General features: G+C 48.7%; 9 protein-coding genes across 9 annotated transcripts; 6 read left to right on the top strand and 3 right to left on the bottom strand.

Annotated features, from left to right (window-relative positions):
* Positions 1 to 2: 2 nt before the first annotated feature.
* Positions 3 to 611, top strand: F4813DRAFT_347747 (uncharacterized protein). The gene is made up of 2 exons (XM_049241993.1): positions 3 to 65; positions 280 to 611. Exons 1-2 carry the CDS (start codon positions 50 to 52, stop codon positions 549 to 551), a joined length of 288 nt encoding a protein of 95 aa, XP_049103449.1. The 5' UTR covers positions 3 to 49; the 3' UTR covers positions 552 to 611.
* A 390-nt stretch (positions 612 to 1,001) lies between these two features.
* Positions 1,002 to 2,136, top strand: F4813DRAFT_230710 (methyltransferase domain-containing protein). The gene has a single exon (XM_049239911.1). It carries the CDS (start codon positions 1,171 to 1,173, stop codon positions 1,933 to 1,935), a length of 765 nt encoding a protein of 254 aa, XP_049103448.1. The 5' UTR covers positions 1,002 to 1,170; the 3' UTR covers positions 1,936 to 2,136.
* A 202-nt stretch (positions 2,137 to 2,338) lies between these two features.
* On the bottom strand, positions 2,339 to 2,879 carry F4813DRAFT_386012 (Sm-like ribonucleoprotein; the record flags this gene model as incomplete). Its single annotated transcript, XM_049246350.1, has 3 exons — positions 2,339 to 2,637; positions 2,714 to 2,763; positions 2,866 to 2,879. 3 exons carry the CDS (start codon positions 2,877 to 2,879, stop codon positions 2,339 to 2,341), a joined length of 363 nt encoding a protein of 120 aa, XP_049103447.1.
* Positions 2,880 to 3,155: 276 nt separating this feature from the next.
* F4813DRAFT_230672 (Pkr1-domain-containing protein) lies at positions 3,156 to 4,149 on the bottom strand. The gene has a single exon (XM_049239910.1). It carries the CDS (start codon positions 3,940 to 3,942, stop codon positions 3,466 to 3,468), a length of 477 nt encoding a protein of 158 aa, XP_049103446.1. The 5' UTR covers positions 3,943 to 4,149; the 3' UTR covers positions 3,156 to 3,465.
* An 868-nt stretch (positions 4,150 to 5,017) lies between these two features.
* Positions 5,018 to 8,521, top strand: F4813DRAFT_347734 (uncharacterized protein). Its single transcript, XM_049241992.1, has 3 exons — positions 5,018 to 5,809; positions 5,870 to 7,618; positions 7,692 to 8,521. The coding sequence occupies exons 1-3, from the start codon at positions 5,555 to 5,557 to the stop codon at positions 8,244 to 8,246; spliced, it is 2,559 nt and encodes an 852-aa protein (XP_049103445.1). The 5' UTR covers positions 5,018 to 5,554; the 3' UTR covers positions 8,247 to 8,521.
* A 943-nt stretch (positions 8,522 to 9,464) lies between these two features.
* Positions 9,465 to 11,365, top strand: F4813DRAFT_230610 (uncharacterized protein). The gene is made up of 2 exons (XM_049239909.1): positions 9,465 to 9,845; positions 10,076 to 11,365. The coding sequence occupies exons 1-2, from the start codon at positions 9,580 to 9,582 to the stop codon at positions 11,106 to 11,108; spliced, it is 1,299 nt and encodes a 432-aa protein (XP_049103444.1). The 5' UTR covers positions 9,465 to 9,579; the 3' UTR covers positions 11,109 to 11,365.
* A 3,756-nt stretch (positions 11,366 to 15,121) lies between these two features.
* On the top strand, positions 15,122 to 18,585 carry F4813DRAFT_347725 (uncharacterized protein). Its single transcript, XM_049241991.1, has 2 exons — positions 15,122 to 15,976; positions 16,040 to 18,585. Exons 1-2 carry the CDS (start codon positions 15,724 to 15,726, stop codon positions 17,929 to 17,931), a joined length of 2,145 nt encoding a protein of 714 aa, XP_049103443.1. The 5' UTR covers positions 15,122 to 15,723; the 3' UTR covers positions 17,932 to 18,585.
* On the top strand, positions 18,386 to 21,304 carry F4813DRAFT_399373 (actin-like ATPase domain-containing protein; the record flags this gene model as incomplete). The annotated part of the gene is made up of 3 exons (XM_049248167.1): positions 18,386 to 18,436; positions 18,849 to 21,103; positions 21,192 to 21,304. The coding sequence occupies 3 exons, from the start codon at positions 18,386 to 18,388 to the stop codon at positions 21,247 to 21,249; spliced, it is 2,364 nt and encodes a 787-aa protein (XP_049103442.1). The 3' UTR covers positions 21,250 to 21,304.
* A 474-nt stretch (positions 21,305 to 21,778) lies between these two features.
* On the bottom strand, positions 21,779 to 23,490 carry F4813DRAFT_347721 (NAD(P)-binding protein). Its single transcript, XM_049241990.1, has 3 exons — positions 23,030 to 23,490; positions 22,784 to 22,912; positions 21,779 to 22,609 (listed from the first exon to the last, which is right to left on the bottom strand). The coding sequence occupies exons 1-3, from the start codon at positions 23,317 to 23,319 to the stop codon at positions 21,895 to 21,897; spliced, it is 1,134 nt and encodes a 377-aa protein (XP_049103441.1). The 5' UTR covers positions 23,320 to 23,490; the 3' UTR covers positions 21,779 to 21,894.
* Between the last annotated feature and the right edge of the window lie 358 nt (positions 23,491 to 23,848).

Raw genomic sequence — 23,848 nt, 5'->3', positions numbered from 1 at the left:
GTGACTCTGCTTGCCGAACAGTACACACTACGCTACGAAAAATAGAGACATGTGTAGAACCATCCGTATGTATATTCCCTTGAAACAAACTGTCATTGCATTTACCGCGCCCGTCTACCCGGGATGTTTTCGATACACCAAACCTATACCCAAGACAAGCAAGCTATCGACGCATCAAAACAGTGCTTCCAGTACAGATGCCTACCTCTTACCTACCTACCCACGTATCTACATATAAATTAACATACCACGCACCACGCATATACTAACATGGCATAGATTTCCGCAGCCGCTGCTGCAGGCACCACTGGCTGCAGATCTGGCAGCCGTGCTATCCCGGGATGGGGTTCAACACGTGCAGCATGTTTGGCGACGGGATCGCGCGCGAACCCGCGAGCATTGCCGACGCGGCGGGCTTGTGTCCTGCTTGTCGCTTCTCGGGCTGCTACGACAAGAACAAGACTCGCATGATCATGGATATTAAGAGTCGCTGGCGTTGGGGGTTCGGCCCGAGTAAATACGACCCGGGATGCGAGTGCGCTGTTATGTGAGATGCGCGGGTTTGGCTGGAAGGGAGTTGCGTATTCGCGTTTCGACGTGGAGGGATGGGGAGAAGGGGGGAGGGGTGTTGCGTTTGCTTTATGGGTATGTTGGATATTCTTGTCCCTGTTCGAGATGAGATGTGGTCGAATGCCGTGTACTAATCGCCGAATAGCTCGCTAGATTGCCATTACCATTACCATTACCATTACCATTACCAATTACCAATTACCAAGATATTATTACCAACACCAAGTACCGGTTTTACATTACGTCAAACTCGACTCAAGTCATGACGGTTAAGAATAGTGATGCTGGCTTGGATAAAGGGAAATATACTTTGCGAATAGGCTCCGGCCGTGAAGCTTCTCGTGAAACTAGACACGCAAATAAATGCCCATAGTCAAGGTCCGCCTGCATCTACTCGCATTAAACATACAACAAACTATTAACCCTCGCAGGGGTCCATTGAACAACAAGAATCAATATACTCATCGCTGTCCTATCATATAAAACAAACATATCACGTGCTTTAATTTCTGTGCTTGGAAAATTTATTAGCTCGACTCAACTCTGCATCGCTTTGCCACCGTAATCCGGATTGGCTTCAACGACTAACACGGCATAGACATGCTGCCGACGCCCGATACCTCGCACGTGGCGTACGAGAGGGTATACGAGCCAGCGGAAGACTCCTTCCTACTGCTAGACACGCTCTCCTCCGCCACCGAGACAGCATTCCTCCAAGCCCGCTTCGGAGACGGCTATGTCCCGCTAGTAGTCGAGGTCGGCCCCGGCTCAGGCGTCGTCATCGCCTTCGTCAACGCACAAGCGCAAGTGCTCTTCGGATCGCGGGACGTCCTGACAGCAGCCGTCGACGTCAACGGGCACGCGTGCAAAGCGACAAGCGAGACGGCGAAAAAAGCCGCGACGGCAACGACGACGACGACGACGACGACGACGACGACGCACGGGAGCTTCCTCGGCGCGTTCCAGGGGGACCTGGTTGCGCCGGTGCGGGACCGGTCGGTAGACGTCTTGATTTTCAACCCGCCGTACGTGCCGACGCCCCAGCTGCCCAAGCAGCCGGGACACGCGGATCTGCCGCTTCTGGGTGCTGAGCCGACGTTTGACGACGACTCGTATATGCTCTCGCTGTCCTACGCGGGCGGTAGGGATGGGATGGAAACGACGGAGAGGCTGATTAACAGCTTGCCCCGAGTGCTTTCTCGCAGGGGGTGTGCGTACATCCTGCTGTGCGCGCAGAACAAGCCGGACGAAGTCAAGCAGCGGATCCTAGGCCTCGGGGAGGCGTGGAAGGTTGCGACGGTGGGGACTAGTGGGAAGCAGGCCGGGTGGGAGAAGCTGCAGATCATCAGGATCTGGGCAGAGTAGGTTGTTAACAGCACGTAGGAGGAGGAGGGTTTTTGGTTGCCAATGGGACTTTATTTGTTTGGTTTCTTGGTGAGCTTTCAGCTAGCTCCGCATGAAAGAAGAAAAATTAAGTAGTGTTTGCAAAGGAGCCATACCAGCTTTGCCATTCTTTCATGGTTGTGTTTCTGTGTGTGTGTGTTGTGTTTTCATTTGCCTACCCCCTAACGCCGTAGAAGTAATGCCCACCAACTCATCTTCCGTACTCTCTTTCTCTCTCTTGACTTGACTCTCATGACATTTACCTAAATTTGTAACGTAGCCTCCTCCTCCTGCTCCTCTGTCTGTCCTGTCCTCTTGGAGGCGCAAGTGTGCTGTAATATAGCATCACCGATACTCCTAAAGCTTGCTGCTAGGGCTCTCCTTCTCACGGTCTACCCCGTCCACGGCCGCGGCCTCGTCCTCGTCCTCTACCACGCCCGCCTGCCCGGATACCTCTGTCCGCAGCCTCCTTGCGCGCCTTGTTCTTGGGTTTCACCGAGTCATCGATCAGGAGCGTATCTAAGGGCAGCGAGTCGGGCAGAATGATGTAGCGGATCGTGGAACCGCGGATGTTCATGGTGTCCAAGGAGATGGGGTCTTGGCCGCGGGCGGTCATCTTGACTGTTCGTAAGGCAGTGTTCATCAACGGCGAGACCGACGTGATTGTGCCGTGCACGATCGTTCCTAAACAGTGCCGTCGTTAGTCACTGCACAGAGAGATAACATCCTATCCAATCAAGGAGTTTAGTGTAGCGCGTACCATTTTTCAGCTCGATCGTCACCGTCTCGTTGACGCACTTCATCAAGAACCTGGGAGACCATCACAATTAGCACCGGAGCCGTAGACGTAGCTTTTGTGAATACTTAATTTAGCACACAGTTATGCGCCGTGTGGGAGTAGGATAAGCTTACCTAACGAGCTTCATCTTGGCTTATTATTCGTGTTTTGCGAGATAATGGGTTTCGAGGTTTGTATTTCGGGATCTTGGTTGGAAGCTTAAGGTCGGACAGTCGCGTTTAGTGAGCTTTGGTTACAAGGCAAAGTTCTAGGGTGGTGAAAATTAAAGGCCGTCAATTGCAGGTTGCGTACCGTCACGTGACCTAAAAGCTATTTTCCCGATTGGGTACTTGGGTACTTGGATAAGTACCGTTGTATGGATCTCACTGATGTTTTATACATACCTAGGTGCATGTAAGTCCAGTTCAGATGAGAGCTTCAATTCTTCATTCTAAACATGTGTAAGCTAAATATATCATATATGCTACATAGGCCATCTTTAGACAAATATTGACTATTATTCATATATTGACAACCGGTTGAATCCAATATAAGAAATGTCCTTTCATCTATAAGCATGCTAGTAGCTGTAGAGGAGAGAGCAAGATGATAATCAACGCTGAAGTCCTGAAATGCAAAGGTATCTATGCTACTGACCCAACCTCGCTACAAATGCTCGTGCAAATGCCACCCCGACCCCAAGCGTATATAATTATATTCGTTTAGGTTATAGTTCATTTGTCCTTCTCGTTCTCATTCTCGGATACTTTTTCCCACTCGTCTTCTGTACTAACACTAGATTTTGTTCCGGACGAAGGTTCCGTTCGAAGTTTCAAGTTTCCCGTCTGTTCTATAACTTCCACTTCCTTGCTTCCTGTGGTAGGCTTCCCCTTTGCGATGAAAGCGGTTTCCACTTCGGTGTCTTCGCTTTCATCCGAAGATTGTGCAGCCGCTCTTTGTTCGGAAAGTGCCTTGTCCCTGGCCTCCTTGGCTTGTGCTACGCTCAACTCGGCTGCGAACCAGTTGATAGCCCACCAGAGCCCCCCGCACAGGAATGAGAGTATCACGAAGTGAATGCTATATGTCCCGACTAGTAGGAGAAGAAGCACGAGCTGTAAACAAGCGAATGTAGCGTTTGTAGCGACGAGGAGAGTTGGAGTTGTTCCGGGAGTGAAGATAGATTCCCAGAGATCCGTTACGAAACCTGCCATGTTTTCCAACGTAGAACAAAACTCGGAGTATAGATGCGACAAATCTTATTGGGCTCGGATCGATATGCGACAGTAGATAGTATTTCTTGCGTAACCCAGATTAATCTAGAATGTTGCAAAGTTAGCTTAGGAAGACAGTCAATTTAAATAGGAGATAGCAATAGACCAGAAGCTCGGATGAGTGTTCAGACTGACTTGAGTTAAGGCCAGTGTGTTGTTAGGCAGTCACTGGTGTAGTCATAGACAAGTGAATAGGACACGGCGCCAGAAGCTGATTGATTTAGCCACGACACAAAGCGCGCGATGGGAGAAACGGGAAACGGGAAACAGTCAAGAGCGGGGCAAGAAAGGTAAGGTTCCCTACCTACCTAGGTACCAAATCTATAATATCGGAGATAGCTAGTTCTCAGCTTGATCAGCTCCTCGCAGAAAAATAAAATAGTTGGCGGCAAATATAAGTCGTAGGGTATAGCCAAAACAGACTTATATGGGCTAGAAACCCAAGAATAAAGAGGCTGGGAAGAACCGGAGGATAATTAGGAGAAAGAAAGCGGATGCTCTGTTGTAAATACCTATAAACGTCGCGGGGAGGTACAATATACATGCAAAAGAGGCGGGGCTTTTGGAGGGGCTCAGGCTGGCAACTTCCAGTCCCTCATGACTTTAGTGTAGGTACCAGGTATTGAAAAGGGCAGCAAGTATGCCTGACCAGTGCGACGTCAGTCTTTCTTGAATTCTCTCCTCTCATATAAACCATGGTGTAATTTCATGCTGTGCCTCGTGAGAAGCTAGCTTGGTAACGACGAGGTGATGACGATAAGCCAACTATGATCCCATCCAATCGCATCTACTACATAATATATACTCCATTTCGATATCATCAAGGAGATGCTTCCAGATTTTGAAGCATTATACATATACATGTACATTACTACCTGTACCTAAGATTAGATACCTTATCGATAGGTGGCTGCCGTACTTCCGCTGTATGTATTTCTTCGTAGATCCCTTTTGAGTTAGGTGCCAACCTTATGTTTTACGTGCCATGTGCCCCACGCCCATCCTGCCTACCCCGTGCGACAGGCCAATTAGAATCCACTTAGAGATTATTGTGCTAAAGGCGTCAAGTACGGGAAACCTACCTAGATGCAAGCCTCGCCTGAGTTGAAACGGATGAAATACATACCTCTTTCACAATCATTACCCTACGACACACGGCTAGAGCCACACTTCAGGCTCTTGTTTTACAACTCAAAATAAATCGATGCTATCCTTGTTGAATCGCTTACCCACGCAACGGTACAATACATTAATTAAATATTAACTTGCCTACCTAATTTAGTACATAGCTCTTCCAGCGCTCCAGCGCTCCAGTGCTCCAGCAACGATCATATTACTAGTTGCTACTCACTAAGTAGCTGGGAGTTGCGTATAACATCCATTTCGCGCGACTCAATAATACTGCCCTCTAGTTGTTTCCGCCTCATATCTAAAGCCCCAATATAAATAATTGGCGGTATCCATCATAGCTGACAGCATGCGATTCGATGCTTCGGGGCGTCTTTAGCTTCAAGCGATATCATAAGTCAAGGGCGAGCATCAACAGAATATCATGGCTAACAGCGCGGATTCAAGCCACTCCAGCTTGAAGGACCTTTTAAGTTCGCATCCGCAAACGAGACATGAGAACGGTCAGTATCCGCCGGAATCTTCATCGTCGGATATTCCTGTGCGCGACCCGCCTGTGCCGAACCTATCCAAACTTCTTAGAGGCAAAGGACGAGAATGGGAAGCTATAAAATCCAAGCCTAGGCCGTTGCAGCTTCTCGACCTTCCGGTCGACATTCTGCGGCTCATCGTTAAGGAGGCAAGCTGGAGACACCTATGAATAGGTCCTATATAAGGTCTACTGACATCTGCATGCTAGGTGACCCACACGAACGACCTAACCTCGTTAGCTTTAACGAATTCCACACTCTATTATCTCGCTATACCTCATATTTACGCCCGCTTCGATATAGTCTGGCCAGATGATACTGTTCCCCCGTCCGATAGTAAAAACGTCGATGCGCTGACCTATGGGTTGGCAACCTTGTGTCTAGGTAGTAAGTTTGCTCAGCGGGCAAGATGGCTGAGAGGGAGCTCTCTACCTTACTTGGAATCTTCTGGGAGGCTTTCCAACAACCAATATGCAAGATATACTCGTAAATTTTCCCTCGGTAACGGGCCAAAGGACTGGACATCCGAGTATATGGTCACTAAGGAGAGCGGGAAGATGCTAGGAACATTGGTGGCAATAGCTGTCGGCAAGATGATCAACTTGGAAACATTCGTATGGGACATGCCCACAGGGGTTCTATCTGAAGTTTTCATGGCCTTAGCATCCCTCCAAGATCATTATCCGGAGGGCCAATCTAAGTTGGAGAAGGTCTGGGTTCGCTGGCACGATAATTCCGAGATCCAAGATGCTTCATCCTCCGTTTCTAGCCCGATCCAAGGTCCCTTGCCGCCTCTTTCTGTTCCTATTGGAAGTACAGTGACTCCTGTCGGCAATACTCTGCCTAGTGATTTCCACCCGTCTGTAACACAGCCAATTAAGTACTCGGAAAGTCACGTCGAGTATCCAACTTTCAGCATTCTACCACCTCTCAAAAGCTTGACGGTTCTAGACATCGATGAGCTCGCATACTTAGACGAGATATCAGTGTTAATTGAGCGTTCGAGATCTTACCTTCGGGAACTCCGAATTGGGATATCGCAGAAAGCTCGTACGGCGGACTTTGCGCAGGCCTGGGATAGCTATACCTTGCAACAAATTGACCATGATGCCCGCTGGCCCGGGGAAAGTCAGATCGGAGAAAGGAGACTAGGGGGGGTCCTCGGGGCATTGGTTGGCAGAATATATGACATAAGAAGAAAACCCGCCACAAAGGTTCAGATGAAGGATTCGACTGATCCTACCTCGGAACAGACGCAATCCGGGGTCGGATTCGGCTCAAGTTCTAACGGTGGCCTTTCACCGTTCACGCACGCGAATATCACAACGCCTAGAGAAATACCACCCCTGAATCAGCAGCGGCCCGGTGTCTCTACGCAAGGCAGCAGTGAAGCATCTGCGGAAAGGAAGCGTCTTGATGGAAAACTTCAATTAGAGACGTTGGAACTAGAACGGGTACCGTTATCACTACAGGTTTGCACAAAGGCTTTTGACTGGAGCGTCTTGACAAGTCTTACGATTCTCGATTGTATGTTTGTTGAACACCTCTGGAGGACTCTAAAAAGACAATTTCACCCTACACCCCCGGCCCATGGCTCACCTCCTGGAACACCGACCCAGTATCACTTGGCATTGAAGCACATACATACCAACATTCCTTCCAATACTCTGGTTAGTTTCATCAAGGAAACTCTTGCGCCTAATAGCCTAGAGGTACTTTTCTTGCAAGACCGACGGCGGGCGCCTCATCCAGCTGTGAAACTTGACCAAGTTTTCAAGGGCGCGATAAAGCGTCATCGGTTAAGCCTCAAGAAGCTCCTTCTCGATAGTTCGGATGAGTCGGGAGAGAGCCGTCGGTGGGAAAGTTGGGTGCTTAGTAGCGAAATGATTTCCTACATTACTAGCGGGCGAATGCCTAATCTCAGAGAACTTGCTGTGGCAATTGATTATAAAGACTGGGTAAGCAGACGTTCCAGCCTAAATTAACCGCAATAGTAACGATGGTGAACACTAACTGGTGCTACATCTATAGCATCCATTCCTCCAGCGGCTTCCAAACGTCTCACAACTTCGCTCTCTGCACTTAACTCATATATTAGGACATATATCTGGCAATTTTGATCCTAAAGAGCTTGCTCTCCAGTTAGTTGACATTATCACGCTACGAACAGAAATTCAACTTTGCTACGTAGGTATAAACAGTAAATGTTTCGAGATACTAGAGACTCGGTCGGGCGACGGTACTAACGGTAATTCTGATGTCGGTCTGGGTGGAAACCATAATGAAGACGTGCCCATCGTGATCGATATGGACGACGGCAACGATGATGACGGCAGTGAGGCTGACGAAGAGACGGAAGAGGACGACGATGATGATGAGGATGATGACGAGAACGAGGACAACGTCAATGCGGGTGCAGCGGACGCTGGAGATGACGTGACGGATGTGTCTGACGATGCTGAGTCTGAGACGGACTCGTTACAAGAAGACGATACAGTAGGGTCAGCAGCACGGCTCCGGTTACGTGAGATATTGTTCTACGATGACAAAGTCGCTATATTCAAGGCAAGGCACGGCAGGCTATGAAGCATGACTCGGGCCCCCAAAGGCTTGGAGCTCGTTAAGTTGTATTTAGAATTTCGAGAGCAGACCGTGGTACAAGGCTCTTCTTACTTGAGACACGAGCACATGAATTTCAAAAGCGCTTAGCAAACGTAAGACTTGGGACTCAGCTCCCGTGTCTACATTAGGTCCTTAAAGCGGGAAAAAGAAATATTATGAAGAAGAAAAAATATCGTGCCCGGTCCTTCACACTTTGTCTTCCGTCTTTTACAAGTACGATACAGATAAATGCAAGGGGGGATGTTCCAATTCGAAGATAACGTTGAAGAAAAAAACGCCACTGCTGAGCTGTATCGTCCCGCTAAATCAAGCCAGGGTTGAGGGAGCGAATCATGGCTCGGGATCGGTACAATCCCGCCAAGTTTATGCTTGGATGGACCCAGGACGGTGCCTATGAAGGCCTAATGCAGGAACCTAGCAGCCCTGGACTCACTGGGGGTTACGTAGGCCTAGGTAGACATTTTGAGTCACAGTAGTTACAGTATTCGCAGTTATGTAGATGCCGGGTTCTTCTCGCACTATTCCAACTATTACATACATATACATAGGTACATAATATCACATATATCCCTATACGCGTAGGTATTCTCAAGTTTCGTCGTTTCTCCTTCACCGTACCCAGCAATATCTATCGCGGTCGTACAGGGGGTGCCTTACCGCCATCTCACCTTGAGAAGAAATCCTTTCAGCCCCTTGAGCTGGATGCTCAGCGGGACCCATTCACAGCGAAACATTTAGGGAATAGATCTTTAAATTTTTTTTTTTTTTTAGTTCCATGTTGTTGTCCGTCAGAAAGTAGAAAGTATGAAAATTTAGTACATTCAGTACATTGTATATGTGTGTCTCATTCTCACCGATAGTTGGTGCGGTTTTTTCCTTTGTCCTAGATTCGGAAAGGCTTGTTGCAGAAAGGAAATGCACCAAACATCGACCTCTCCGCCATTTCGTTGAGTACGAGCTCCGGCCGTTCTTGGTGCCTTATTAACTAACCGCCATTTCCAAGTAGAAAAATTCCTCGAGAACGCCTGCGAGGTCTTGTATTTTCTTTCTTTCGAAATCTCGTCTAGAATTCACTCCGTAACGGCGTTTTGTTCATTTTCAAGGCTCTTCGAACTGGCGGACTTTGGAAATTATTATACCCATTCTCGTCTTACACCACTATTACTGCCACCACTACTACCACCACCAGTCCAGTCCAGTCCAGTTCACCAGTCTTGGTTACCATTTTTGTTTTCTCTAACTCAACATCTTCATTGTTATTTTTATATCTACAATCTACAACCCCTTACGGTTCCCTATGGATACCTTACCCGTCGAGCTTATGAGACTCGTCTTCTCTCATTGCGAACCCGAGTCAGTAAGGAATCTAAGAGAGGTCACTCGCATGTTAGCAGATGTAGGCTATGAATTCTTGCTATCTTCCAGGTTCACCGCTGTCGGGTGGAGAAATGATATCGACCGATTACACTCCATCGCGCTGCACGACCGATTGAGAGGCAGCATCACATCAATCTGCATATTTCTCGGCGAGTTGTCGTATTACGACGTATGGAGCACTTCATGGTAGGTCTTCTTTTTCATTTCATATTTTGCACATTCGGAAATTCTCAAATTATGATATCTCGAGTCGCCAAGACCGCATTTTCTGCACACAAGTATTTATTATAATGCTGTCTACGCGAATACGACAGCCACGTATACTATATGCATGCTATAGGCCGATATTTAGCCCAATTCATCTTGATTTATTCATCTTAATTTATGCAACTGGATTTGCTCACATGGTGTCTTAGGTTTCAACATTTCGTTACGCCTCCAGATCACCGCAATGAGTTAATGGGATCGGCTAGGCAGGAATTCGATAGGATCGAAAGGGGGCGCAAAGCAGTTGGTCCATTGCATTTGAGGGCTGACGACCTTCGCGAAGCATGCTCTTCTCTTCCGAATCTTAAGGAGTTTGAGATTACTTTCACGAAATGCCCTCTCCAAAATGACCTTCTCAAGGATGTCTTTGACTACCCAAGCTGCAGGAAGCTGGATAGACCCCAGACGTATAGCAATTTAGATGCTATCATCTCCTCACTCCATGGAGTCCCTCTGACCTCTTTCAAGGTGGATCGACTTCCCCTCGAGTTATTCCGTTCAAAAGACCATCGCAGCCACTGGTTTATGCACGCTCAGTCGTTCAGTAGTCTGGAGACCCTCAACTTAACTCTCGACCCGTCAGGGCTGCAAGGCCCTAGTTCAGCTTTCAAGGCCGTCAACGGACTCGGCCGCATCCTGCAGCTCGCGACGAATCTGCGAAAGCTGAAGCTCGCATTCCACCCCTATTCCAGCGAGAACTCCAAGTTCGCCCTGTCGTTCCGTGAGCTATTCTACGACTTCACGTACAAACAGCTCACAGACCTGACGCTCGAGGGCGTCTCGTGCGAGGAGGAGGACCTCAAGTACTTCCTCGCGCGGCACGGCGCCACCCTCCGCCGGCTACGTCTCGGCGGCCGCGGGCTCGCCAAGCCCTTCGAGGTGTCGCTGGGAGGCATCCATATGTACGAGGGCAACTTCAAGTCGTTATTCACGGGACTCCGCGCCAAGATCCCCAAGCTCGAACGCCTGCATCTCGAGGGCATCTTCGAGTGCGAGCACCACGACCTGCCCTCGCACGAAGCCTACAACTTCTACCCCCTGACCAACGAGGACTGGGAGGAGGTGCCCCGCCCCAAATGGGTGCGCAGCTCGCGGAAGACTATCAGCTGCTTCCCGTTCGAGCAGTATGTCCTCTTCGGGGGCCCGTATCCCGGGAATGCCTTGGCCCAGCAGGCCTACTAGTCGAAGGAGCAATTTCGGCTGCGACTTATAGATCACGGGCCCCGTTTATCATCGTTACGAGCAACGTTCCTCGATTTCAACTTGTATCACCACGGACTCTTGCATAACCAGGAGTGGTCATGTGGCGGCGACGGCGGGTTATGGGGGGGCGTCGAGGGAGCATGGCTTGCATTCCTGCGATTATTCATTATTATTATCATTATTATTATTATTACGATTTTTTGAAGACTTTACCGTATCATACATACCACGCTACGACTTTTCACTTCTCGGGCAACAAGGACGGGGTATTATTATTTGTTATGCATGTGGAACGACACCTTTCTTAAATTCTTCTTCTCTTCTCACTCTAATACTTCATCATCTCGTTCTGACGGAAAGGGGGGGGCACCACATATAGAGGACTCGCACCGGTCCCACTCACCGCCAGGTGCAAATCAATCATCACATTTCGGCGTTTATACACCTTGTCCAAATTGCTTGCTTCTTCGGGGGGGAGAGGGAAGCGGGGGTTTATTTCACGAATAATGTTATGCTGCTATCATCTTGGTAAACGGGCGGGGATTGGTATATGAGTGGTGTATGGTTTCTTTTTCTTTTTTTTCCTTTTTTGGTCTTTTTCTTTTGGAGGGAAAGGGATATACGGGGACGATGCGAGCTTTGACGAAGAAAAAATATGCAGATTGTGTACCGTATTGATAGACTGTTGAATGAAGATCCCATATTAGACTGATTAACTACGCTGGTACTTGCCTTGGCTTGCTGTGTTGACTGGTTTGAGTATCTTGGCTCATCTAATTTTTCTAAGGAGTTGAATAGGACTCTAATAGCAACTCTAATTCTCAATGGCATGCCTATAGACCATACGAATCATAAGCTAAATGACTAACCTACTTTCTTAGCATCTTCTTGTCCTTCGTATAAACTGGTATAGTCACACTGCCGTCATTAGAAACAAGAGTAGCTTCTACGTTTCCTGTGGTAGTTATCAGCGTTTCTACAACTGAAATTCTATTGGACAATCCTTATGCCCTTCCCTTCTGCCCCCCTCGGCCACTCCGTTGTGTTCTGGCTATCAATCTAACTAGTTACCAAGCCTTGGTAACATCGCCATCAAGCGGTGAGCAGCTATGCCGAGTAACAGTTACGTGGAAAGCCTTAAGATTGACATTGGTCTTGGGTTTGTCTGAAGACGACACTTGACTCATGTTTCTGGTTAATATGTGAATTAGTTTGTCGATTATATTTTTTTTTAGACCTGTTCACTCCATAAATGTCTTTTAGTTATTTACTAGCTATACCTAAGTTAGCACTTACCTATCATGCAAGTTTTTACCTCTTTTAATCCCTATGATAGATAGGTATCACTACTTGCATCATACGTCATTAACGTTTAGTCTATAGAAGGTCGGATATAGGGGTATTCAGGGGTTGAAGTAGAAGTGGCGGAGTAGATATGTATGTAGTTGCCATGGATATGAGGGATCGTGGAGTTTATTAATTTAGCCAAACCCCGGGAAACCAGCGGTAATGCCGCGCGTCCTACCGGCTCTCCTTGGCCGAGCCACTCCGGGTCCCGCTTGGTAAGGTCTTTCGTTCCGTAAACGCCGGTAGGTATGGTATGCATGTACCTAACTTAATGTTGGGGGTCTAGAAGTTCAGTCGACAGCCTTGAGAAGCTTAAAATAAAAACACCGATATACTAAGTTAGGCGTGCAGTAGGGTGGGTAGTGCAATGCTACTATATAGGAGTGGGCTAGCTCGCGAGCGCTACGCTTACTACATACCTATAGTGTGTTTTTTTGGGGGCTGCGGTGTAGTCGGATATTTGTTATTTGAACGCTTTGGTCGGCGATGGTACATAGTGGTGCTGCACGAAGTCTTTCGGTGAAGCAGATCGCAGCGTAATACAGTGCTTGTATTCGGAGGATTAGCTCTAATAAACACAGGCTCTAATAAAACATAGGGAACTTTTCTTTGCCCGTTTGGACAAGTAAAAAATTCTTTTTTCTCTATTATTCTTTCAGGTCTCGCCTCGCACAAAATTGGCGTCCGTTGAGTGTAGACCGGGGTAGCCTTGTTTCAATTCGGAAAGAAGTTTTCCAACGGCTTGGGAAATCTGTAATGTAAGCAAGATATGTGGACCAAAACAGATTTATGTACTTCGTACATCCATGTTATATACGTTAGGTACCTTAGTACATATTACTTGCGTACATACATACATGTAGGTAGGTATGTACCTACCTATGTGCTTATGGATATACAGTAGCTGCACAGTATTTTGCACATGCATACTTACAAACTCGAACCTCGTATCACGCGAGTACATAGAGGCTACCTCGTAACAGATGATGGAGGCCACATGATTGATCGTCATCATAACAATATAGCAGCTGCAGTCAGATGAGAATAACTCTTCTGAGCATATTTAACTTCAGCCTACTACCATTATGCAGTAGTTGAGCAGTTTGATATCCGTGAATAAATTGCATTGGCGCAGCAAGCTGCATGGGAGAGGTCCTGGGAATTTTAGTATATTAAAATATATTGAAAGGATCTCTGTTCCGCTAACCCCAGAACGACCATTTTACTTCGTATCATAGGTACCTATGTACATAACCTAGGTAGCAGTTAGTTACCAAAGTATTTAAACTATCTTCTCGAAGGATCAATATTGATAAGTTGCCGCGAGATTATCGCCGCTACTCGCCATCGCCCGTTTACGAGCCCATTCCATTGTCACCTCATAACTGGATTTGTCAACGTAGGGTTTCCACTACCGTCACTACGTACTAGGGGTGAAAGAGCGATCAGTTCATGTCGTGCTCATGATCGGTGCAAGCTGCAATGCTGCAAGCGCCCATGTGTCAGTGGGTTTTGGGCGGGCTTGGCGGTGTCGGGCACTTTTATGCCAACGCCGCGGATGTACATGGCATTTCCACAGACGTTTGAGGCGGTAAGGCAGCCCGACATTTGACGAGCCAGCAAAGCCTACGTACATGACGATGATACTGGTGTAAGTGAAGGTGCATGGTCATCGAAAACATGTCTACCTACTATATGTAGTGTACACAACATACCTGCTTATGTAGATCCACACATGTACAGAGACGTAAAAGTGCATGATTGGACTCAACCTATACATAGAATGAGAAAGACAGTTGAGAAAAACAAAACATGGAATGAATGACTTAGTAGTGTGGAGAGTAGCCTTTTGGCCCTTTCCAGGGTTTCCTTGTCGATCGACTCGAATTCCCGAGTCCCAACGATGAGATAAAGGCGATCCTTAATTACATGTAGTTTTTTTTCTTTCATTCACTTGTGTATATGGAATGAGTTAAGAGATCGCATTGTATTTAAAGCCTTAATCAAAATAAGTCGGTATACATCATACATTAGGTGCGCATGAAGGCGTTTTACTTGTTTCATTTAGTAGGTATTTATGGCTTCCGAGATCTTTAAACCGTGTAAAGTGGAATACGATACATACTGTATTCTATTTTAACCATATGTAACGCTGCAGCATATAGAGTTTCTGCAGCCACGTTTGTTCATATAGATTAGACTTAACTAGGTACATGTATATATTTGCTATTAACATGTACATATGTAACCTAGGTACATAGTATCTGTTAAACTCAGGTACGTTTTGCCTTTGGCCCAAGGTCTAAGATAAGATCGTTTAAGCGCATCTGCTATTCTGCACATCTCATATTCCGTATAATAGATATCATGTACATAGCAGTAGCTTATCCCGACACTGTATATACGCAGGTAATACATATCCGTATCATGCGCCGTAATGATTCATCTCCTCTAGATTTAATGCGCTTTAGGAACCACTGCTATGTACTCAAATGAAAGGCCAGCCCTGTTCTTGCTTGGTACCGAGGTAGTGGTATGTCCACAATATATGTGCGGTAGGCAGGTACCTGAATAATTTGTAGTTTTGTTCCTGAATTCATTAAACCCGAACCGGTAGTGCGGCAACCCTCCGTTTAGGTATTACTCCCCGCCATTGCAAACTATCCTAATATGGTAAAGTCTCCTGCTTACCCCTGGCCGTTTGGTGCTGCCGGGCGTGCCTGCGCTTCCCTGTCTAGGCTGTCTTGGTCTTGTCCTACCCTGCACAAATTGCGCCTACCTGACCTTAGGTCACCCTACCTTGACCTTTGGCTCCACTAAACATGCATTTACGCATGCATCCTAAGCCGGCTTGAGGGTCGACTGCCCAGTCAAAACGTCACTTTTGTCTGCAGCCGACTTCCACTCTAGCCCATCCCGCCAACCCGCCAACCCGCCTATCGTATGTATCTAACAGAGAAAAGGAATCAGATACATTGCCAACCTTTGCATGAGTTGTCGTCAATTCTTCCTAGTCCCCTCTTCGTTAAGCCTTCCGACCCAACCCTTTGGATCCCATATCCTCTCCCTCTTCAATGCCGCTAGCTCAGCGTCTGTCTGATGAGCAGATCCGACTTCTCCGTCCTTGATCTGACAACCTACTGTGGTTTTGTTCTCGACAAGAGGTTGCCTTTTCCTTCGAAGGGCGCAAACTCGTCTTTCCTTCGGAAGGTGACGATCCGTGTTTGTTAGTTGCAGCTAGCCATCAATGATGCAGCGAGTTTCCGCCCTCCTACCGTGGGATCGCAATAGATCGAGCACGCCGGTTATTGGCAATAGCAATGGCCATAACAAGACCGTTACTCGGAAGAATAGCGTCGACCTCGTCCGCGGCTGGGCCGACAAGATCCCTTCACCTGTAAACCGCCTTAGCACGTCGAGGCTAAGTAGGGATATTTTCCTACCCGCGACTTTAGACAAGGAATGCGACAAGGCCGCCCGCATTCTTAAATCCTTCTGTAGTATGTTCTCACTGTTCGTATCCGCAAGTAAGGGATATCCTGTTAACTGACGCCTATCAACAGGCGATGGCTTCTCAACCCCAGACGACCGACCGGGGACCCCGTCAACTTACTCGAGTACACAATCGTCACATAGGTTTCTAAAGAAGATCCCTCCAAGAATATTACAAAATGCTGTGGGGCTTGCGGTTTTTACTTCGATGCGATCTGGAATATGGAGTTCTGGGTCCGGGTCAGGCGGTAGCGGCATTCTGATCGCGCGCAAAACAGATGGGACATGGTCTCCGCCATCTGGGTTGATGCTTCAGACAGCTAGTTTGCGATTTGTTTTTGGCGTTGACATTTATGATTGCGTTCTCGTTATTAACAATTTTACGGTCCTCGAAACATTTGCAAGGCCGCGGTTAACTCTTGGTACCGATATCAGTCTAACCGCTGGCCCTCTGGTGGCCGTAGGTCTCCTTGAAAACGATGTCACATGGGCCGATCTGAGCGATAGGGCAATTGCATACGTGAAAGCGAAAGGACAGAGTGCAGAGGTCAAATTGGACGGAATAGTCGTAACTGAGCGGGCTGATGAGAACGAGAGGTTCTATGGGATGAAAATCAGTGTCGCCAAAATTTTGGCGGGGGATATCAACCAAAGTCTGCCCCAAACGCGGCCTCTTACCGAAGTGCTCAAGGCTGCCGAAGGAAGAACGGACTATGACACAGCCCTCGTTGACTTGCTTTCCTCTGCGCCCGGAGATGCAACCATCGAATCTCCGAGTTCGGGGGCCCCGTCGACAACATTTGGGGCTCCTGATTTTGAGGATCCGGATCCTTTTGGTGTTATGGCTCTCGAGATGGCTGGTATCGGCATTCGTGAAGCCGGCACACGACTGAGACCCGATAGCAGCCAATTCGAATATAACCCTAGTCCGACGAGCCCTTTCTTTCCCAAAGCTGGTCGCCAAAGTATGGATACCTATCTATCACGGAGTAATAGGGGAAGCTATATGTCCAGCAGAACGATGGCTACTGAACGAAGCCAGATGACCGATGTCGGCACGCAAACCTGTAACTTCCCAACGCCTCAGACGACCCCAAGCTCAAGTCAAAGCCAAAGCGAAGATGGAAACCAGCCACAGGCAACTGAAGACGTCCCAGTGGCGAAAGAGCCTGTTGAGGTTGACTATACTAAGATTGATATCAGTGCTCTGAGGAGCCTATCAAATTTCCCAGATCTGGACGAAGAGCTAACAACGACGATTATTAAGGAGGAAGATGAACACGATTTAGAAGTTGAAGTTACCGAAGACACGAGGAGTACGGGTACGGGTATGTACACCGAAAATATTAGCAGTAATGCAGCCGATGAGGCATTGGATGAGGGTAATGATAACAATAGCGACAAAGAAGAGGAAGAGGAAGCTGAAGCTGAAGAGGAGGACGACGACGAATCCGACGTGGAAGACGAGGCTATCGTTTTCGAAGTTGCTACAGCCCAGGCGCCCGCTCGAGTAGCGATGGTAGCTTCTCGAGTTAACATTCCTGCAAGAGTGCCACCTCCGCTTCCGCTCAGAAGCCCTGCCCGTGCGTCTCGTACGAGGAGCCAGATGGTAGATGTCAATGGTTTAATGGGCAGTCCACTTAAACAGGAATTTGAACTTGAAGGTGAAGTTGACGAAGTAATTACACCGAGGGCCAAAGAAGACCCTACCAAGCATGCAGCAGTAATGGACGAGGCACCGATAGCGAAAGAAGCTAGCGATTCACACAATGTTGAGCAATATACCGAGAAAGCTGAGCATGCGGTCACTCCTACCCAAGAATCTGAGAGCATTAGCGACCGCTCCTCCAGAATAGGAAACAGATCTTCTTACGGAGAGAAGATGATGACCGGGGAGTCAACAGGTACAGAAGAGCAGACTGGCTTCAAGGCCACTCCCGACGTGTCTGTCACTGTTGCGTAAGGGTGGTAGTACAATGTTCACAATTTTCTTCAGTCACAACCATGGGAAGTTTGGAGTTATTGGGAAAGCATAGGAACGATTACAGGAAGGACGAGATACCACTATGATCAAGGAATGATCGGGTTACAGGTATGAGGCTATCTTGCACGATACTCGATGCGCTGCGATCAACATTAAACAAGTCTCTCGAGGGCGATACGGGCTACTCGAGCTGAATAATACCCTTGATATGTACTTTTATTGTTTAACATATTGTACCAATCTGCAATCATCAAGCAAGCGGGGAAGAGGAATGGCACGCGTATGTGTAAGAGTCAAAGGAACAAGTGCTATGGGAATTACTATGGACAGGAATAGTGAATTATACAGGCATATGCTAGGGAGTAACTTAACAGGCAGCCATTTTTAGAAGCCAACAGCGATAGGACATAAGCTCTCGAAAGTTGCCTACACAATGCATCCTCATGGTAGCCCTAGCGATGGCGACAGTGACTTGCCTGCTGTAGTGAATGTGTAGATGTACCTAGATGTGCCTACAAGCTATCGCCATTTGTAACTGGTACCTTTTTCTACTGCCCAGCAACAACAATTCGATGCGTTCATGTTTTCTTCAAACTTCAAACTAAATTCCATCAGGATTGGATTTGTAATTTCGATATAGACAAATCATCGTTAAATCGAATTCCAATGCAGGGAAGAAAACGTGCGCGCAAGGGCAAGGGCAGAGGCCGAGGTCGAAACCGATCCGTGGGCCAAGGCGCACTAGCCACACCGTCGGGTCCTGCCGACGCCAACCGGTTGCAGTGAGTTCCACTTCCATTGGAAAGTTACGGATCCATACGGATCCATACGGATGGATTAGGTACATTGGATGTTAGGTAGCATGGATTAATATTTCTTCCAGGTCCCAGCCACAGACCGGACTTCCTCAGCCTCAGCCTCAGCCTCAGAATGGAAGCCGAACTCGACGCGTTGGTACGCGCGAGCTTGGAGCAATTCTTGAACCATTCTTAGATCATCCTACTCCGGTAGTCGACGAGGGTTCTAGCCTCAACAACGGTCAATTTAACAACCGTCTCTCCACTTCCGTTTATAATTTATATTCAACAACATCCCGAGACACTAGAGCATCGCATCGATCCTTCGTGCGCCAGCAAGAACCTGCTATCCCCAAGGCTTCCCGCAAGCTCCTCAATATGGCGAGCCAGCAGGGTAAGTGGCGCGAGGACCAAATCCTCGTCGTCTGTCCCGGCAGTCAGACTACCATGGCCCAACTCGGTTGCAATGAGCTTACCCCGCCTGCTCATCGCATTCCCACGCGAATGTTCAAGGATCCCGAGTCTAACGAATATACTCCCTATCGCATTTACAAGCGCAAGAAGGCTGGCGCATCCGGAAGCACAGACGGCGAGAAAGCTGAGGATCAATGGGAATATGTCGAGGATCGCGACAGCACCGAGGATGCAATCTACCCTTTGGAGGGTGGTCGCATTGTTAACATGCCGGCCTTCCTAGCATTTCTCGACCACGTACATGGCCTTCTTACTACCACATACCACAACACCCCGATCATGATGATGGCATCACCACAGTGGACCCGACCTGATCTTGAAGCTATCGCGCGCTACGTATTTGAGAAGACCAAGACCCCCGCTCTATGCCTACTACACAGCGCGGTTGCGGCGCAATATGGTCTAAAGTGGCCGACTATGACTGTTGTCGACATTGGCTACGAGAAGGTCGATGTTACCTGCATCCACGAGTATCTCATCGTCAGCGAGAAGGGCTTGGGCTACCCTAACCCGGTACGAGAGATATCAGGTGGAGAAGTCTTCACACAAAAGTTGCTGTCGCTTCTGAAGGATAAGGGGTTTAACTACGAAATGGCCGAGCAACTCAAGAAGAGCCCGCTTTGCGAAGTCCTCCCCTACGCCACCGACCTGGATGAACTTATGGAGCTTCCTACGGACGATATGTCCCCGACCGTGGGCCAGATTCCCGGCGGTGCCTCGTTTGGCGCAGAAGCCCCGAAGCCCGTAGAACCATCGAAACCTGTAACTGCATTTGGGGGTGAGACAGAGAACGGAATTGCTGAGGGTAAGGAAATCGACGAAGGAGTTCTAGACGTGGCGAATATCGTTACTAGCGGTAACACGCGGGAATTCCTTGCTAAAAAGGAGAAGGAGAAGGCTGAAAAGGCGAAGTCGAAGAAGCTGGCTAAAGCCCAAGAAGCTGAGCCTGCCGCGGCAAAGCCAGTTCGCTTATCCAACTCTAAGCGAAAGACCAATTTGTTCCATTATGAGGAATTAGTGCACGAGGATGTAAAGGTCTCCGTCTCGACTGGAGCCGCTAAAGCAGAAGCTGCCGCTGCAGCAAATGGTGATGCACCCGCGGCCGATGTATCTATGGCTGATGCTACGCCTAGCAATCAAGAGACGAAACCCGAGGCAAAACCTGAGGGTACTAGCGATACCAATGTCGAGGTGGTAGAGTCTGTGGCTAACGCTGCCAACACGGAGCGAAGAACGAAGCGGGTGCGACGAGATATCGAGATTGGTCTGGAGCGGTTCCTTTTTGCAGATCGTCACGAGATTAACCGAATCACCGATACTATCTATCGCGCAATTCAGAGCATTGATGAGCCCTACAAGCGACCGGGCTGCTGGGACAATCTTGTGTTCGTCGGCAATGGCAGTCGCCTACGAGGTCTCAAGGAGAATATCCTTCAGACCCTTACTGCCCGTCATCTAATATCACCCAGCACTGCGACCATCTTCACCTCGGAGTTGCCCTCTAACATGGCAACACCAAGTGGGACCGGCTCTCAGACACCCACTGGCTCTTTTACAGGCCAACTTCCCACCACAAGCTCGGTAAACCCTCTCCTGCAAGCTGCTACTACGGCTTCATTGGGTGTGCCCGGCACGGTACAGGCTCCTGGCTCGACTTCCGGCGACGTTAGCTACGGCCACCACTCTCACGCCCAGACGCCTACGAGCATCAAGGTGGCCCCGCTGCCCTCCTACCTAGCTGAGTGGACTAAGAACGGCTTCGAGGAGGCCATGTTCCTCGGCTCCCTCATCGCCGCCCGTCTGGCGTATTGCATCCATAACCTGGACGCCCAGACACTAGAGGCGCAACGCACGATGAGTCTCAATCGTGTTGATTACAAGTAAGTCCTTCCTCTTCTTCTCCTTCTTTTTCTTCTTCTCTCCCCACTCGCCACGTACGTAAAAGTATCGAGACTGACGGCATACCAGCGAGCATGGTCCCAAGCTCATCCACGTCCACTCGATGCTAGGTAACGATACTTCATGAATAAAAGACAGAGAGCGTTGCTGCACAATTGCCAATATAACTATTATTGTTACTTCTGCTTGTCCTCTTTGGTCAGTCATATCACGGGTTTCCTTTGCGGAGTTTCAGGGTCACGAAAGACAAAAGTTTCCTACGGGCGGGGCGGTTGCACTTTTAGTCTGGGGCTTACGGCGCCTGAGGCGGTTGTTTATGCACCCAGCGTGATGGTTGTTGATATGCATTATCACATTTTTTTTATTTTTTGAGAGAGAGAGAGAGAGAGTCCGGATTCCGATGCAGAGGCTTTGTTGTCCTTGCTGCCACGGCTTTCGAGAGGGATACCCGGAAGCAGGCTGTAAGCTGGAGCTAGCTTGCTTCGGCGGCTGATTTCCTTGACATTTTGCGGTTTGGTTTTTTACTAGCTTGGTGGACATCGTAGTTAGTTACGTCGTGCTGTAAATAGCTGGCTCTAGCAATCGTTGCGGGGGAAGACGTCGAATGACTATACCATAGTTGCAAATAAAATAAAACACAAGATCTAGTCAAGGCAGACTTATTCATAGAATACCTCCCATAGTTTTCACGAGAGTATAAATTGGTTTGCGATGAAGCTACATACGAAAAACTATGTATCTCCTTCAACCCATCTTATCTATCCGTCCCTCCTTATTTCGAAGGATCCAACAACAACTTCCCCGTACTCCTCCGACCCTCGAGATCGCCTTGAGCACGAGCAACACTGCTCAGGGGATACACTTCATGGATACGCACGTCGATCTTCCCCCCGGTAATAAAGCCAAACAGCTCATTAGTATAGTACTCGAGCTCCTCCCTCGTAGCCACATAGTTAAACAGCGTAGGCCTTAGCAAGCGGGCGTTCTTGGCGCTCAGGCGGGCGATCGTCAACGGGGGCACGGGGCCCGACGCATTGCCGAAGGAAACGAGGGTGCCCTTGCGCGCGACGACCTCCAAGCTCAGATCGAAGGTGGACTTTCCCACGCCGTCGAACACGGCGATGACGCCCTTGCCGCCGGTCAGCTCGGACACCTTCTGCTTCACGTCCTCGTGGCTGTAGTTAATCACGTGCGTGGCGCCGGCTTTGAGCGCCAGGTCGACCTTTTCGGGCGTGGACGCGGTGCCGATGGTGTTGGCGCCGATGGCCTTGAGCAGCTGCACTAGCCAGAGGCCGGTGCCGCCGGCGGCGGCGTGGACGAGGACCCAGTCCCCCTTTTCGACGCGGTGGGCTTCGCGCACTAGGGTCAAGGCTGTTAGGCCTTGGAGCAAGGCGGCGGCGGCAATCTTGGGCGCTACGCCGGCGGGGATTTTGATGGCTTTGGAGGCGTCGACTGCGGTGTACTGTGCGTAGGCGCTTTCGCCGAGCCTGGGGGGGTGTTAGTTGGTATCTGATAGGAGAGGACTATGTGACATAGGTAGTGTATGTATATATGTGTAATGGTGGTGGTGGTGGTGGTGGTATGAATAGGGGCTCAGGGGGGCGGGGCTATCATATGTCGCAATGCGGGGTCTGGATCAGGACATGGACGATCGAACGTACCAGACAACTCTATCGCCCTCCTTCAACCCGTACAGGTTCCCGCCGCCCGTCTTGACGACAGTGCCTTCTGCCTCGCGGCCGAGGATGTACGGGAATTGCGGTGCTGGGTACAGGCCCGAACGGAAGTACCTGTGTTATTGGTTAGTTCAGGAGTATATATATAGATAGATAGATAGATAGATAGACAGATAGATAGATATAGACTGTCAATGGGAGGAACGAGAAGGAGAAGAAGATGGTGCTCACGTGTCGATGAAGTTGACACCCAAGTAGTCATTCTTGACCAAGACCTGGCCGTCGACGACAGTGGGGACGGGGATATCAGTCCTATACTGAAGGACCTCAAGGCCTCCCGTCTTGTCGATAATGACAGCCTTCTGGGTGGTAGGGATGGACGCCATGTTGCGGATGTGTATGATCAAGGGATTATTCCGAATGCTCTGCAAATGCGAAGGAATGATTGCTGTCTGCGGTGCTACAGCTCTTCTTCCAGAACTACAAGACAGTAAGCGGATGGACGCAGTTCTTATAGACATTCCCAGGGGACTCTTTTCCTCTTTTCCTCGAGGGTGATCCCTTTCCGGCTCCGGGACTCGGCCGAGTGACGATATGTATTGTACAGGGTATCTTTGCAAACTGGAAACAGAAAAAGAAAAAGAAGAAGAAGAAGAGAAAAGAACTTACGCAGGATTGGATTGATCAGGGACAGCCTTAGTAAAGGTTACGAAAGAGCTCTGGCTCCAAGGCTGCTGCCCCGACATGAATTACTAATGGTATCGATCAATTATTAGACTTTATCCTTGTACTCCAAATACTACATACATATATGTAGAACCACCGGCTGAAACAATGTTACATCCAAATGCTATTCCGACAAATGACGCCATTGAAGCCCGAACCCCTCCTACCTAACCTAGTGTAAAGCCCCGACTCCGTTCATCCCACCGATCCGTTAATCGGGAAAGGTGAGAAAGCGATACTATAAATCCGAGGCCGACTGACTAATCGAAACCTCCTGCTCTAAGTGCCCATACTTTTATAGGTAACTAGACCTTCTATAGGTAG

This window comes from Daldinia decipiens, assembly GCF_022478715.1.
Source record: "Daldinia decipiens strain CBS 113046 unplaced genomic scaffold F4813scaffold_4, whole genome shotgun sequence".
NCBI lineage: Eukaryota > Fungi > Ascomycota > Sordariomycetes > Xylariales > Hypoxylaceae > Daldinia > Daldinia decipiens.
Note: the sequence above shows the minus strand (reverse complement) of the source record. Positions and strands in the feature narration are given on the sequence as shown.

What these genes read in the sequence shown, in the direction of transcription:
- F4813DRAFT_347721 (XM_049241990.1), bottom strand. Translation starts at nt 23,319, where the DNA reads ATGTCTATAAGAACTGCGTCCATCCGCTTACTGTCTTGTAGTTCTGGA. An exon ending in GGTGTCAACTTCATCGACAC is followed by an intron (nt 22,913 to 23,029) that starts GTGAGCACCATC and finishes CCAATAACACAG; the next exon opens with GTACTTCCGTTCGGGCCTGT. An exon ending in GAGGGCGATAGAGTTGTCTG is followed by an intron (nt 22,610 to 22,783) that starts GTACGTTCGATC and finishes ACACCCCCCCAG; the next exon opens with GCTCGGCGAAAGCGCCTACG.
- F4813DRAFT_347734 (XM_049241992.1), top strand. Translation starts at nt 5,555, where the DNA reads ATGGCTAACAGCGCGGATTCAAGCCACTCCAGCTTGAAGGACCTTTTA. An exon ending in TGCGGCTCATCGTTAAGGAG is followed by an intron (nt 5,810 to 5,869) that starts GCAAGCTGGAGA and finishes TCTGCATGCTAG; the next exon opens with GTGACCCACACGAACGACCT. An exon ending in CAATTGATTATAAAGACTGG is followed by an intron (nt 7,619 to 7,691) that starts GTAAGCAGACGT and finishes CTACATCTATAG; the next exon opens with CATCCATTCCTCCAGCGGCT.
- F4813DRAFT_347725 (XM_049241991.1), top strand. Translation starts at nt 15,724, where the DNA reads ATGATGCAGCGAGTTTCCGCCCTCCTACCGTGGGATCGCAATAGATCG. An exon ending in CATTCTTAAATCCTTCTGTA is followed by an intron (nt 15,977 to 16,039) that starts GTATGTTCTCAC and finishes GCCTATCAACAG; the next exon opens with GCGATGGCTTCTCAACCCCA.
- F4813DRAFT_230710 (XM_049239911.1), top strand. Translation starts at nt 1,171, where the DNA reads ATGCTGCCGACGCCCGATACCTCGCACGTGGCGTACGAGAGGGTATAC.
- F4813DRAFT_230672 (XM_049239910.1), bottom strand. Translation starts at nt 3,942, where the DNA reads ATGGCAGGTTTCGTAACGGATCTCTGGGAATCTATCTTCACTCCCGGA.
- F4813DRAFT_230610 (XM_049239909.1), top strand. Translation starts at nt 9,580, where the DNA reads ATGGATACCTTACCCGTCGAGCTTATGAGACTCGTCTTCTCTCATTGC. An exon ending in GACGTATGGAGCACTTCATG is followed by an intron (nt 9,846 to 10,075) that starts GTAGGTCTTCTT and finishes ATGGTGTCTTAG; the next exon opens with GTTTCAACATTTCGTTACGC.